At 24.4% G+C, this 15,611-nt stretch overlaps 4 protein-coding genes across 5 annotated transcripts in view; 1 reads left to right on the forward strand and 3 right to left on the reverse strand.

The window, feature by feature from the left end:
* Nucleotides 1–235: 235 nt before the first annotated feature.
* On the forward strand, nt 236–4,504 carry LOC122848665 (alpha-1,3-mannosyl-glycoprotein 4-beta-N-acetylglucosaminyltransferase B-like). The gene is made up of 7 exons (XM_044146890.1): nt 236–498; nt 680–1,896; nt 1,972–2,079; nt 2,150–2,343; nt 2,419–2,555; nt 2,634–2,749; nt 2,809–4,504. Exons 2-7 carry the CDS (start codon nt 871–873, stop codon nt 2,836–2,838), a joined length of 1,611 nt encoding a protein of 536 aa, XP_044002825.1. The 5' UTR covers nt 236–498; nt 680–870; the 3' UTR covers nt 2,839–4,504.
* On the reverse strand, nt 4,467–7,563 carry LOC122848664 (probable cytochrome P450 303a1). The gene is given in 10 exon segments (XM_044146889.1): nt 4,467–4,645; nt 4,714–4,852; nt 4,936–5,053; nt 5,129–5,233; nt 5,235–5,307; nt 5,407–5,515; nt 5,599–5,779; nt 5,854–6,574; nt 6,634–6,719; nt 7,442–7,563. Coding segments are annotated over 9 exon segments (1,710 nt in total). The 5' UTR covers nt 6,719; nt 7,442–7,563.
* Nucleotides 7,564–7,741: 178 nt separating this feature from the next.
* Nucleotides 7,742–9,878, reverse strand: LOC122848666 (methyltransferase-like protein 17, mitochondrial). Its single transcript, XM_044146891.1, has 8 exons — nt 9,703–9,878; nt 9,450–9,621; nt 8,975–9,371; nt 8,734–8,887; nt 8,517–8,660; nt 8,349–8,432; nt 7,962–8,239; nt 7,742–7,873 (listed from the first exon to the last, which is right to left on the reverse strand). The coding sequence occupies exons 1-8, from the start codon at nt 9,745–9,747 to the stop codon at nt 7,798–7,800; spliced, it is 1,350 nt and encodes a 449-aa protein (XP_044002826.1). The 5' UTR covers nt 9,748–9,878; the 3' UTR covers nt 7,742–7,797.
* Nucleotides 9,879–11,977: 2,099 nt separating this feature from the next.
* The window catches only part of LOC122848667 (MOXD1 homolog 2), a 103,123-nt gene continuing 99,489 nt past the window's right edge, over nt 11,978–15,611 (reverse strand). For both annotated transcript variants that reach the window (XM_044146893.1, XM_044146892.1), the window contains exon 9: nt 11,978–15,516. In XM_044146893.1, the coding sequence (XP_044002828.1) occupies nt 15,039–15,516 (478 nt within the window). In that variant the 3' untranslated portion in view covers nt 11,978–15,038. The remainder of the gene's footprint in view (nt 15,517–15,611) is intronic.

Below are 15,611 nucleotides of genomic sequence, written 5' to 3' on the forward strand. Positions count from 1 at the left end.
TGAATTTCGATGAATGCGTTTCGAAAATTAATTACAGGTTTCGAAAATCAATTACAGCTTTCAAAAAGCATTCACATTAATTTTTTTCACCCTTACAAATACTCTATTTGTTTATAATAAATTTATTTATTTATTTTTTCTATTATTTATCTAAAGTAGAATTCTTTTTTACCGAATGTTTACCCTCCCCAACAGTGTTCGCATTACTTTTATTTATTTATTTTTTTCTCTACATAGTTCCGTTATCTCACCAATGCACACACATCTGTTACATTATAGTGATGTATATTTTTGTTTTTATCTCAAAGCAACTAATAAAAATATAAAATACCATACAAGTGATATAAAAAACAAATCTATCATAGTGAATAATAAAAATAACAAAATGTAAAAACTAACAATTTTCCATTAGCTGTCAAAAATAGAATATTATTTTTATCGATCAGCAAGCATCAAGTGTCATTAATAACATATTATTTACACTGTAATAATGTCGAGGTATGTGCTAAAAATCGAATTTAAATAATAAATATAAAAATGTAATACATTGTCTAATTAAATAAAACCCAAGTACTTTAACCAGTTTTTTTCATAACTTAATTTTCTTATTATTTATATAAATAATTTCTACTATTTCAAATATTAAAAAAAAATGTAATAAAAATATATTTATTTTCAGTTTGTAAATATATATTTTACAAAAGTGATAATGGAGTGTGATTTATTTACAATGTTTTACGTAACTTTTAAAAGACCTTTTGAAGGACAACAAAAATAGAAGAAAATAAAAAAAATAAATAACATACAACTATGATGTGTCATGTAGGGCAATGAAAAAAAAAAAGAAGAGAAAAAAAATAGTCAAAAAAAATGATAATGACAAACACCATTGCTGTGACATCAACAAGAAAAAAATGTATAATAATATTGATGGTTGTTTTAGTGCCATGTGCAATACTAAATTTAGTATCAACACCAGATATGTCAGAAGAGACAATATTACAAAATGGTATTGCTGAATTACAAGTTAAACTTGAACATTTACAATCAAAATATATAAATATACAAGAAGAAATAAATATATTATCACATCAATTATTATCACTAACTGAAAATAGCCATAACATTCCAGATTTACAATTTTTAATGCCAAATACAACAACAAATATAACAAGCATTAAATTACCATCAATATATAATTTTTTACCTCATATATTAAATGATCATAATAGTCTTAGACCAGCATTTTTACAAAGTAAAAGTCGTTGCGGTGTTAGTATGGTACTTGGTGTACCAACAGTTAAAAGAGATGTACAAAATTATTTAATGTCAACATTAAAAAATTTATTAGATCGTATGACACCAGCTGAAGCTGCTGATACAATAATCATTGTTATGGTTGCTGAAATTGATATTGATTATGTAACATATATTGCTAAACAAATTGAAGTACAATTTCCAGTTGAAACAGATAATGGTCTTATTGAAGTTATATCACCATCATCAAATTATTATCCAAATTTAACAAAATTACGTGATACACTTGGTGATGATCATCAACGTGTATTATGGAGATCAAAACAAAATTTAGATTTTGCATTTTTAATGTCATATGCACAAACAAAAGGTACATTTTACATACAGCTAGAAGATGATATATTAGCTAAAAAAAATTTTATAACAACTATGAAAACATATGCATTACAAAAAATAAGTATGAAAGAAAATTGGTTTGTTCTTGATTTTTGTCAATTGGGTTTTATTGGTAAATTATTTAAATGTGTTGAGTTACCATGGCTTGTACAATTTTTTTTAATGTTTTATAATGATAAACCAGTTGATTGGCTATTAGATCATTTGGTGTCAACTAAAGTTTGCAGTCTTGATAAAGACAGTGTAAGTTTTTTAGCTATTTTTTTTCAACCAAGATTTGTTGAATGAATAGTAATGAATTTTTTTTATAATTTACAGAAACATTGCAAAATTGCCAAGGCTGAATTGTGGTTACACTATAAACCATCCCTATTTCAACACATTGGTACACACTCATCACTCAAAGGAAAAGTACAAAAGTTGAAGGTAAAAAATTAATAATGATAATTATTATTATTACCATTTAAAAAATGAAATATTTATTTTATTATTCAAGGATAAACAATTTGGTAAAATAACATTATATTATGCTCATAATAATCCTGATGCATCTGTGGAAACTCAAATAACATCTTATAAACAATATACACTTCGCAAGGCCTACAAGGGTGAATCATTTTTCTGGGGTTTATTACCACAACCTGGAGATTATTTAAAATTTAAATTTGTACATCCTATTTTTATAAAAAAGTATGATTTACAATATAATAATTTTCTAATTAATTAATTTATTATTTGAAATATTAATAATTTATTTTTTCATAGATATTTATTTAGAAGTGGTAATCTAGAGCATCCATTGGATCAATTTTATAATACAACTGTTGAAATTCTACTTGTTAATTCGAAATCAATTGATAGAAATAGAAATGATGTTACTGAGGATGGTTATATTATTATTGGTAATATATTTATTTTTTAAATTGATGATAATAGATTATTTTTAGGCGAAAAAAAATATAATTCAATTTTTATTTTAGGAAAATTTGACAGTCTTGGAGTTGCTCAAGGTACAGTTGATAAAAAATATGGTAAAGTTGCTGTTATTAGACTATCAGTACATGGTGAAAGTGACAATTGGGCAATTCTATCGGAGGTAAAATTTTCATATGAAAAAATAATTCCTTTTTTTACAATAAATCATTTTTTTTTAAGATACACATTGTACCAGATGAAAGCAGTTGACGTACAAATAAAAGTGGAGGAAAGTTCTATCGCTACCAAGTGCACTAGTTATTCGGGAATTGAAATAAATAAATTATATATAATTTAAGAAATATATTTATAAAAAAAACAGTGCAATCATTTACATTGACAGCCATAATTAAAATTAAAAGGTATTAAAATACCTGCCAAGAAATACTACAGGTAAAAATAATTTTTGAATTGATATAAATTTTCTTCCAATACGTGGTAACAGGCTCTAATTAATACTATTAAAATCTCTCTACATTATATTCGCTTTGTCGTGAGTTTACTCTATTTTACTGATATTATTTTTTCTCATATATGTATATTTTAAATACATATAAATATTTTTCGAGCTTTAACAATTATATTTATATATGAAAACGAAAAAAAAACTGCTGACAAATCATAATACAAACAAAAAAAATAGATACTGAATGAAATAATTTATAAAAAACAAAACTACTCTATTTTCAATGAAATTTTAAATAATTTTCATTTTATACTTTGTTAAAGATTAAATATTTATGTTTCATAGTCTAGTTATATCATTACAAAACTAATAATTATTTATTAAGTGTTTAAATTGTTGTTTATTTTAAAATTCACGTGTCATGAATTTTCATCAGTATTGTAATTCTCAATGAATGATATTATTATTTTTAAATATCCGGTGTACTTAATTCAGAATTACTTATTAACATACTGTTGTTATTTTCGTCTTTATTTTTAATGTTCTATTGAAAGTATTTATAAATAAAAAAAGCTTCTGACTGAAACAATTTCTCTCAGTTTATAATTTAGAATTTAATCTCAAAAAAATAATTAATATTCACAAAAAACTATTGGAAATGAACAAAAACATTTAGTCATTTATAATTAACAAATTGGTGATATTTATTTTTATATTTCGGGTTATTTAATGACCAAAATAAAAATGACCCGAAATTACATATGGTCATTGTGATTAACGAATGAACAAAAAATTTATTATTTTTCTTTTTTTAAAATTTTTTTAAAGAATATAAAATGGAGCAATACAAATGACGTACTTTTTATTTACAAAGAAATAATAATATTAATTTAACAAGTGATAAAAAAATTAAAATGGTGTATTTATTGGTATTAAATTATTTAATATGTCGTGGTGATAAGTTTAGAATGAAAGTAAATTCTACAATATAAAGAAAAAAAAAAAAATACTTATGTAACAATTATTATACAACAACGAAGAATGTAATATTAAAATAATAATTATATGTGTTGTGTTTATTTGTCTGTAAATATTTGTGGATATTTTATTTTGAATTTTTTAATTATGATTAATATGAATATTAATATTAGTTACAGTAAATAATAAAAATTATTGTATACAAAAAAATTAAAAGAGTATCTGTTTTGTTGCATATAAAAAATATTTTAAAATTGTTCAATGATACAATCTGAAAAATGTGTCTGCCAGAGCAAGATTTTAATTATAGATTGGGTCAATGAAATTCAGAATGGCCTTTCTGACTAGACGTTGGGCGCCTCAAGGGTTTTCCCTTTTTTATTTTTTTTTTATTATGTCAAGTTGCACACTGTAAATTAATTAAACTTTGATATATTTTATTTTTTTTATTGTCTCAATATCTTTTGGTTATCAAAACGCGAAATGGTAATGGACTTGCGGTGACACCATCATGAAATTTTGTTGTTGGTTCCTCGCCAGGAACTGGAGAAAATGTAAACGTCTGTAAAAGAGCTGCTGTAAATAAAAAGATATTGCTTTTTGCCAATACTTCACCCATGCAATGATGTTTGCCTAGAAAAACAAAAATTTATTATATTTATCTGCAAGCTATTACTAAATTTAAACATCTGTTATCTTACCAATGCTGAATGGCATGTACTGATCAGGAACTGAAATATTTCCTTTTTCATCGATGAATCTTTCAGGACGAAATACTTCAGGATCACCCCAAGAGTCATTCATTAAAACTCTATTGAAATTTGCTACAATCATTGTATCCTACAACGAAAAAAAAATATAAATATTTAATTAAAATTACAATCTTATAATTTACTAATTTTTTTATTAATAAAATTAAATACTTTTGGTATTCGATGTCCCATTATCCAGGTATCTTTGAGTGCTCGATGTGGAATATTCATAGTTCTTCCCATAAACATTCTTACAGCTTCCAGACTGATGGCATTGACATAGGTCATTCTGCAAAAAAGAAAACAAACAATTGTCATTGGAAATTAAATAATAATTAATTTTTTTTATCAAGAAAATACATACCTAGGTCGATCAGATAAAAGTGGCAGACGATCTCGGCCAATCACTCGATCAATTTCATCTTGAGCTTTTTTCTGAACATCTGGATATAGTACCAAATATAAAAACAAAATTCAATGCTTTTGTCGTGGTTTCAGTTCCTGCCATGAATAAATCAACACAAATTGCCAATAATTGTAATTCTGAAAATAAAATAATTGTGTTAATCAAAAAATATTAATAATTCAATTGATAAATTATTCATTCAATATTCTATAATTTATTCATGAGATTATTTCTACCAGAAAATGTTTCACCAGATGATTCAGTTTGTAAAATTTTTAAATATGCATCCATGAGATCTTTTGGAATATCTGAATCAAATGTTTTTTTGTGATCCAATAATTCTTCCTAAAAATAGAAAATTCAATTAGTAATTAATTATTTAATCATTCAAGATTTATTTTTTTTTTTTCCTTTAAGTTAATACTAACGTTTAAAAAAGCCCATAATTGCTGATGTGTTTCCATGAATTTTGTATAACCAGATGCTTTTGGAGCAATATATTTGAGAATTGGAAAATGTCCAAAGGGACATCCAATCATATCCAATTCTTTTAACAGAGTTGTTAAAATTTTTTGAAGATGAATTAATTGTTTGTCATCTTGATTAAATCTAAAATTAATTATTATTATTTATATTGTTATAGAAATATAAATTTAACAGTTTAAAAATATATTTAATTTAACCTTTTACCAGCCATCATTCTCCAGAGTGTATTAAGAATTGAAACTCCAAAAACTTCATCCATTTGTACAATCATTTCTTTTTTTTGAGTTAATTTTCTAACTTCAGCATAATCCTCAGCTTTCATATACATATCTTCAATTTTAATTGTTTTTGGTAAATTTTTACGTATTAAATTATCAATTGACTCTTGATGCCAATTATCAGATGAATTTTTTTTATATTCTTGGCTTGTTAATTGATATATAATTCCATCATTTTTAATATTATTTTTATATTTATTTATATCATTATATTTATTATTGATCAATATATTAGACTCCAATTGTGTAATTAAATTATTAACTAAATACATTGCTTCTTCTTCAATCATTGTGGCCATATCATTTTTTCCAAATCCAAAATTACGCAAATGACGTAAAAGAAATTTACGTTGTTCAATCCAAAGTGAACCATCAGTTACTAAAACACCACGTCTTTTTCCCCAAGTTCTTGCTTCATAAACTGGTCCAATTGGTCGACCATCACAGTCTTCATTCATCAACATTGATTTCATACTTTCATAATTATTTAATATGACTATTCTATCTTTGCCTATTTTTAATCCAACAATTGGTCCATATTTTTCGCTCAGTAGTGTACATGTTGCATGTAAAAATCCAGTTTTTTTACGAATTTTAGCAACTTCAAGTGCTGATCCTAATATTGGTAGCCACTTTGGTCCTAAAAATAATTATATATGAATAAATTGACGATTGTTTTATTTATTTTTTTTTAAATACCTGGAGGATAGCCTTTTGGTTTTCGTGATCCAAGATACAGCAACAACATCATCAGGATAACAACAAGCACAATAATCGTTAACATTCTAAATAAAAAATAAAAAAATTATATTAATTTGTTTTTAAATTATTTTTTTGTTGTCATAAATGCATTATGCAATTAACTGTTACGTTAAATATTTTAGTGTAATTTTTCTTTTATCAACAAGTCATGTAATTCAATAATCAAGTGTTTATAAGAGAAATGCATGTGTCTAATTAAATCATGCTGTATTTTATTGCAATATATAGACATGTCTTCTCAAGTGATTCGTGCAACACCGGTAATAACAACTTGATTTTTGCAAGTTAACGAAAGAAAGTAAAATTAAATGATCTTAGAGAGAAAGTTGATTTCGGTAACAACTGCAACTCCAACCAGTTACTTGTAAAAGTACTTTGTCCTCTATTATATTCAACAATTTATTATATAACACTGGATTATTCAAAATTTCTTTCTAGAAACACATGATATAAATGAAATGTTATTTAAAACTTAAATGACCAATTTTAAAATTTACAAAAAGCTAGTTTAAAAAAAACAATTTAATTAATAATATTAAACAATTAAACGTATTTAATTCACTTCTGGCTTAGCATTTATTGGATTAGTTTAAAATCAAAGAAGAAACGTCACTGGATTTATAAATTTTTTAAACAACAATTCTATTTTTTCTTTAGAAAATAAAAATGATTAAATTATTAACTAAATATATTTTTAGTAGAGCTTAAAATTTATTATTAATGTATAAACTAATTAATGAAATACCTGGAATATGCAGCAATAATGTTGTATATGATGTAGGTGAAACTGTGCAATAAATTCGAATGCAAGCTGCTTTTAAATCTTCTGGGAAAATGTTGAGAACAAGTGCAGTAATATTACTGGAGGGAGAAGAAGTTGATTTGAGTGTATACAAAACATGGATTTTCACTTTTTACCCTTGTAAAAAAAAATTATGTGTATGTTTAAATAAATATTAATGACAATTGAATTTTGTTTTTATCATTTTTTAAATTTATTAAATCTACTATTTACAAATTAATTTGAATAATCTATCATAAGATGAATAAGATAAAAAAAAAATAAAAAACATTAGCAGCATAGAAAAATTAGCTGGTTAATTATTTTTCTGGATTTTTTATTACCATTGGTAGACGATCACCCCATCTGCTAGATCGTGCAGTATAAAATACTGGTCTAAAAAAATAATAATAATTACAAATAAATAATAAAATTAATTAAAAATTAAACAATGATAATAGATGAAAATTTAAGATAATATTACCTTTCATGTTTTCCAGCTGAAAATATAATTTCTTGCAATTTTCCATCAGTATTACATAAACGACAAATTGAATGTCTTGAACGAACAACAACTGGTCTAACTAATCTTGGCCACATTTCTTTTTCATCACGTTTATCACCTTTTCGAATGACCAGATAAGAATAACGTTCATGTTTTGGTTCCAATGTTCTTCCCAATGATATTTTAAAATAATGAGCATCAAAATTACAAGGTGTATTATCAACTTTTAAACGAGGACAGCTGAATTCATGTGGACACTAAATATAAATGTATTTATAAATATTAAATTTTTTGTTAATTAAATATTAAAATTTTCATTTAAAGTAATAAAAGCTTTTTAATGGAATATTTAATAATTAAACTTACTGGTGAAAAAAAATATCCTGGACTGCCATTGTCTTTAACGTTGTCCCAGAGATGAATAAAAAAATCTCTAGCTTCATTGATCAGCTTAAAATAAAAATTTAAAAAATTAAATATTTATTTTGATTTAAAAAGTTTTCATTGAATTATTTATTAAAAAATTTTACTAACCTGAAAACCAGATGTTGTTCCTTGCTCAACAATAACCAAGTATTTTTCAGTTCTACTCCATAATTTTAATAGTGTATCAATTCTCGTTCTTCTGTCTGGTAATTCCATTGATGTAAATGCACTCACAACAATATCAGAAGTTGGCTAAATATAAATACAAATTAATATAAATAATTTACAAAGATTTAATAAATAAAATTATTAAAATATTACTGACCACATTTGCTACAGGAAGATACTGACGATGAAATATATTTTTAATTTTAGGCTCTGAACGACTTGCAAGTGAACAAGCCAAGTCTGATATTTCAGTGGATATATCAACACAAATATATTCTTTTAATGATCTATTCCACAATTCATTTGCAGCCCTGCAACAATAAACCAATAAATATTAACAAATGAAATGTTGATCATTGTTTTGTAATTTATAAATAAAAGTACAAATAAAATATTACCAAGAGACTGTACCAATGCCAGATCCAAAATCAAATAATGTCTTTGGTTTAAATTCTTTATCACGATATTTAATTTCACTCAATATTTTATAAAGTATTGCATAATCTTGTGCTCCTCTTCCAACCATATACAATAAACTTTTATGTTTATCATACTGCATTGGTACCCAATTATATATGTCACTTTTAAGCTTTTTTGTAGCTCTTGTTTTTATTGATTTTTCAGCTTTTTCATTGTCTTCAAGTAACATATTTTCATATCTTCTTTCTTCCATCAATGATTTAACAATTTCATGCATTTTTGATTCTTTTACTTCTTGTTCAGTTGGTGGATGTCGACCATTTAAATATTGATATAATTTTTTTGATTCTTCTTTTATTATATTTACTTGATAATCTACAAGAAATAATAATTTTATTGCATTGACATAAAGCTAGTAATTATTTAAATTATTTTTATGATTAATTGCATTACCTTCTAATTCTACAAGCATTGCTTTTGTCACCCATTCTGGTAATTGTACTAAAGGTCTATGAACAACTCCAGAATGTTTACGAGGTTTTAATTCATCTTTTTTAATTAATTCTTCAGTTTCTTTATCCATTATAATTTCTGGTTTTATTTTTTTTTCTTTTGCAAGAGCAATCTGTGAAATTACAAAATTAAATATGTCATTATTTTTTAAATTATCAATATTGATTTTAATAAATAATTAATAATTTCTTACATTTCGACTTTGCAGCATCATTGGCCGATATATTTGTTTAAACATTTTTCTGGAAAAATATAAAATTATGTCATGTAACTATTTCAATACATCCGTTCTACTTAGTTATTTATAATTGTAAATAATAACTCAATTTGACAATCAAAAAATTATCGAATTTGAATTATACAAAATTAATGAGGTCACTGTCTAAATAAAAATAACACTGGCTCTGATAAATAATTAATGAAATTTTAATAAAGATATTGATTTTTTAATTTAATAATTCTGACAAGTGAAATTTAATTAAAAAGATTATCAAACATTACACATGTAGGATGGATCTCCTAACCTAAAAACAACAGCTGATTTAAATAAAAAAATATTATTTAAATTCAAATGCATACACTGACATTGTTTATTGTTATTTTGTAATTGTTAATAAAAATAAAATTACAATACACTTACGTATGAATTTATTTATTTTTCAAATGTACTTGAAATATTTTAATAAACAAAATTAAATTTTATGATTATTGACACAAAAGTTATAACGCTTTGGAGAAAATATAAGAGTAAATTCACCTCTTGTAATTTTATTTTTCTTATATAAAATAAGCAAAGTTCATGTGATTGTATTAGGAACACAGAACAAGCAAAGAGTATTTGGGTGCAATCTGGTGTTTAAGGCAAGTAACTCTGTTATTATTCTGTGTTCTTGATAGACTTGTAATTTTTTTTTGATCTTTCTCTCGTCGACGGCCGCGAGCTGAACAATTACTCCTCGCATATTCTATGCTCCTAATACAACGTAGGGTTTTTTCTTAAAATGTTGATCAATGTGACGTCACACACATACATATTCCCACCCCAATTTCATCCCCACCTCATATTCCCCCATATTTAGCGTCATCATCATCATCATTCGCGGTTAAATTTGAAAAAAATCTACTGACCTACTAGGATTACAGAATACAGAAAGAGGTATTTGCCTTGAATGCTAGGAACTACTTACTTGTCATGTGCTCCTAATACAATCCGGTGAATTTTGATACATAATTTAAAATCTTATTTTATTTTTGATGCTGAAATATCACAATATAATTTATTATATATATTTTTTTGTCTTATTTAAATAATAGATTAAATTTATAATAATTATATAAATTAATCTATATATTTGAATTAATAATTTAAAAAATATATAGATAATATTTATAAAAAAATTATAAAATATATAGTACTAATGTTTTTATGAAGCACGTTTATTTGAAATATTGGTATTTTAAAATTGAGATATTTAAAAATAAAAAATATATTATATATATAATTTGTTATCATGAAAAAGATGAAAATAATTAAACAAATTCTAGGAACAATTTTGGTTTACCTGGCTTAAAATAATTGACATTTCGTTTAAATTAACAAACAAAAATGGCAGTTGGTAAATTTTTTAATAATTATCAAGTACCAAGTATTATTTATTTTTTTTTTGTTCTATTTTCAGTATTGTATTTAATGATGATGATCACGAAGCTGTCGGTGTTTATTTGTTGGTCTTTATGGAATATTGGAATGTCGTATATAAATGTAAATGAATGGTAGTTTTGCGGTATGTGCAATTAAGAACTTATGAAATTCTTCATTGTTGATATACTTTTTTTTTATTTTTTTTATTCATTTATTCTCCCCTTTATATATATTATTTATTTTTTTTCTTAAAACTTTCATTATACTTATACTGTCGAGCGAGGAAGTATTCCAAGTAAATGATTTATGATGTCGGTTGAGTTGCATTGACTGTGAGAGTCGATATCGTAATGTCAGTTTATCTCTAATGGTGTCCCAATAATAATTGATTGATATTACTCGATGAAAAATGAACTTCCAAGAAATTTAATACAATTTTTTTTCACTTACCAACAATTTAATTTACAAAAAAAAAAAAAACATAATTTAAATTCTTCTTGGTATTTTGATCATGCAAATATTGATATAAAAATTATATACATCTCATGATCTGAAAATGACAAGTAATTTTTTAAATGAATGAAAATCAATATTTAGAAAAACATTTACATATTTATATTTATATATAAAATATAATACAATTTGTTACAGTGTAATTGATAGTGTAGCTGTCGGTTATTAAATTCAATTATTTTTTAAATATCTCATAAAAGATGTATCAGATTTGGGCAGATTGTTGGTATTATATAAAGAGCTGTTTTGAAGATCAGAGTGACCAGTATACATTATTTTTAATTAAACTAGAACGCTAAGTGACAATATTCCATTTTTTTTTTTTTCTTGCTTGATTAATATTTAATAATAATAATAACTCCTGCCAATTTGTGACAATCTACGTAAATCTAAGACTATATACAATTTTTTTAGTTATTTTTATTCTCTTCTATTTACACTCACACCAACATACAATCATAACGTTAAAGCTGTAACGTTTGTCATTACCATCATCCAATTCTTCTTATTTTTCTACATACAATACATACAGACGGTTTTTTCTTTTTTTGTTTAAATTTATTTTAAATTTATTATTTAAATTATTTTGCATTTGCCACAATACCAATTTTATTTGATGAATTTTTAAAGTTTTGGTTTTAATGTAAAAAAAAAAAGAAAAAAAAAATTTTTTAGCCACCAATCAATGGTGAATCAATTAATGTATTATTTTTTTTTTAAAAACTTATTTTTAATTTATTTTCTTATGATTAGTTTTTTTTTTTTTTTCAAATATTGATTATTGGTATCGTGATTAAATTGTGATACACTCATGTTAGAAAATTCTACCATACATATAATGCAAGATGGTCAATTCGTGATATCATTTTTTAAACTTTATCTAAATATTATTTTTTCATTCTTTTTAATCGTGCGAGTTTAATAATGCGTGCCATATTTTTCCTTTTTATTTTTTTGTTGTATTTACTTTTTTATCTGATTGTTCTGGTCATATCACTGGCAGTCACTTCTACCCAATCCCCATCGTTTACAATATTTAAAAGCGACTTCAGTTGGGATTCTTTCTGCTACTGCATCGATAATTTTTCTGTTTTTATTTATAATACCTTAAATGATTAATTTTTTTTCAACAAAAAAAAAAAAATTTACAGCTGGAGATAACTTTATTTTTTATGACAGAAATAATTTTAAATCTCACTGTGATAGTTATGTCATTTTTGCGTTGGTCAATATTTGATAAAAAATAATTTAATAACAAAAAAAAAGAATGAACTAAAAAGTCTATTATTTCCAATAAATGATTTGTGTTTTTTCCTCTCCTCGATTATTTTGTTCAATGTACCCTTGAGGATTGTAAATCCATTCGACTGATAATATAATGAATTTGTAATTATATTACACCTGCAATACTGTCAGCTTTGATTTAATTTTCATTGATTTATTTTGGATTGTAGTCCAATTTAAAAATTCAAACTCGATGATTGATACAATTAAATATTGTTGATGTCAAATTGGCAGTATTGCTTTGTCATGGCAATATAACAGTCGCAAATTATTATTTTTTTTTAAATCTCTTTTTCAATTGTTGAATGTATATTATTGCTTAATATAATTATTTTTTTTTCAAGTTAAATTTTAATTATTTTATAAATTTTTTTAAACATTTTTATTGATTTTTATACTGCCTTTTTTTTTTTTTTTTTTGGCATGCCTAGGATACTACGACACACAGATCCCTATGACATTAACAAATAGTCGTATTAAATTGTAAAATATGCGTCTACTGTATATAATGATTTATCGACTACAAAAAAAAAAAAAGAAATTCTTATTCTTTAGATGAAACATTCGTCATAGTCGTGGGGCATATGAATTTAATGGTAAATTTAAATTTTTATCTTTTTTTTTTTTTTGCCACTCGCACTAATATCGAAAAAAGTGGAGGAGAGGCTAGAGAAATAAAAAAACTTGAACATGAACAAAATATACTTGAATGACTAAATCATTAAAAGCTCATTACTACTAACGCAAGACATGAAAAAATGCAGATAAATTTTAAAATTGTTTTTTTTTTCTTTTTCGTCATGTACTAAAGAGAAATTGATTGGAAAAAAAATTAGCAAAAAGTCATCACGAGAAAATACCACGCAAGCTTCATTCAAGCTTCGTACACATAAATGATTGAAAGTTACATGTTATTTTTTTTTTTTTTTTTAACAACAATATTAATATATAATAAATATTTTCAATTATTATATTCACAAGCTGGTATAAAATTTTTAAGGATACTATAAATAAAAAAAAAAATAAAAAAAAAAAACAAAGAATGATCAACGTTCAAATTAATAATATCTTTTCTTTTCTTTTCGACAAATATATATAATATATTCTTAAATTATAAAATAAATAATCACTTATATCATAAATGCTACTTAAAAATTAACGAAAATAATTTTTATACATAATAAAACTGTACAAAATGCTACAAAATTTTTTTTTTTTAATCTTTCTTCGTCGTCGAGTACAAGCGTAGGTCAAGTTAAATATTTATAAATAAAAAATAAAAATAAAATGATAATAATAATACTCAAGTTTATCGTATAATTAATATAATTAAATTTGAGTTATTTAAATAAATTGACTTAATATAAACGATCGTCAACTACAAAGTATAAATTATTTATTTATTTTTATTTAATTTTCATAAAAATAAATCAACCTACGCTTGCACGATGCAAGCAAAAATATGCAAAAAGTTTTTGATAATAATCTAATTAACAAAATATACAAAATCTGTTCAGGGAGTAAATGTAGGGGCCTCGATACGAATTTAATTCACAAGCAAAGAGTGTGCCGAGTCAGCGCGATATAACGTGCTAGGCGAATACTTGCGTGTGAGTTTTGCAAAACGAACATGTGAAACGATGATGTGAATTGCACTTTTGTGAGAATAAAAGTAAAAAAAAAGAAATTTTAAAACAAAGAGTATAAAAAAAAAAAAAAACTATCCCATTTGTAACATCGCGAGATTCGTACTTGGCCCCAACAAAATCCCTGACGTTGCATAAACAGCCAAAAATGTTGCGCTTCTTCTGCTCTTTCACCTTTCTATATAAATTTTTCTTTTTTATCTCTGTTTCTCATTTTCTCTTACCAAAAAAACAAAAAAAATAAATAAATAAAAAGCTCAGAAGAATACCAAAGTAATTCTTTACATGATTGGATTAAAAAAAAAAAAAAAATTAAATAAGATTGAGATGCAAAAAGACAGCGCATGTTTTTTTTAAAAGAAAAAAAAAAATTTGCAATATGATTTGTTTGAATAATATAATGTCATATAATCTATATAATAATAACTAATATAAATTTATTGTTCATCTAAATGCAACAATAATAAAACAAGTAATAATAAGCATAATTGTTGCTTTATTATTATTTGTATGACTATTAATACCAATGACTGGTCCTTCACTACTTCGCGATACTTTACTACGTACTAATTGTCCACGTTCAACAGCATTAGCTTCATCACTATCATCAGTATCATTTGGTGTTGCAAGATCACCATCTTCACCAAATAATCTTGATAATTTATTTCTCGGTGTTTTTTTAGCACATGGACGTGTACTTTCTTTATATGGTCGTAATATTCTTGGATAATGTGCTTCTTGTACATCTGTATTTGGTAAAATATCACCTTTACGATTCCAACAAAGTGGTTTAAATGTACCACGATGAGTTGCATCTTGAAAACTTTGAAAACTTTTATCCCAATTATAACGCATTAAACGTTCTTCTAATGTCATACCAGCAAGTTCAGCTGGTGCTTCAATAACAACTGGTGCTGCACCTCTGTAAAAAATTAATGAATATTTTAATTAATTGAAAAAAGAAAAAATAATTAATTTAATTGTATTTTGATTTATTTTCTGGGTGGTCTTTACTAT

Source organism: Aphidius gifuensis, linkage group LG2 (genome assembly GCF_014905175.1).
Source record: "Aphidius gifuensis isolate YNYX2018 linkage group LG2, ASM1490517v1, whole genome shotgun sequence".
Classification (NCBI taxonomy): domain Eukaryota; kingdom Metazoa; phylum Arthropoda; class Insecta; order Hymenoptera; family Braconidae; genus Aphidius; species Aphidius gifuensis.

What these genes read in the sequence shown, in the direction of transcription:
- LOC122848665 (XM_044146890.1), top strand. Translation starts at nt 871, where the DNA reads ATGATAATGACAAACACCATTGCTGTGACATCAACAAGAAAAAAATGT. An exon ending in CATCCTATTTTTATAAAAAA is followed by an intron (nt 2,344 to 2,418) that starts GTATGATTTACA and finishes ATTTTTTCATAG; the next exon opens with ATATTTATTTAGAAGTGGTA. An exon ending in ATTGGGCAATTCTATCGGAG is followed by an intron (nt 2,750 to 2,808) that starts GTAAAATTTTCA and finishes TTTTTTTTTAAG; the next exon opens with ATACACATTGTACCAGATGA.
- LOC122848666 (XM_044146891.1), bottom strand. Translation starts at nt 9,747, where the DNA reads ATGTTTAAACAAATATATCGGCCAATGATGCTGCAAAGTCGAAAT. An exon ending in GAACAACATCTGGTTTTCAG is followed by an intron (nt 8,433 to 8,516) that starts GTTAGTAAAATT and finishes TTTTATTTTAAG; the next exon opens with CTGATCAATGAAGCTAGAGA. An exon ending in TCAGCTGGAAAACATGAAAG is followed by an intron (nt 7,874 to 7,961) that starts GTAATATTATCT and finishes TTATTTTTTTAG; the next exon opens with ACCAGTATTTTATACTGCAC.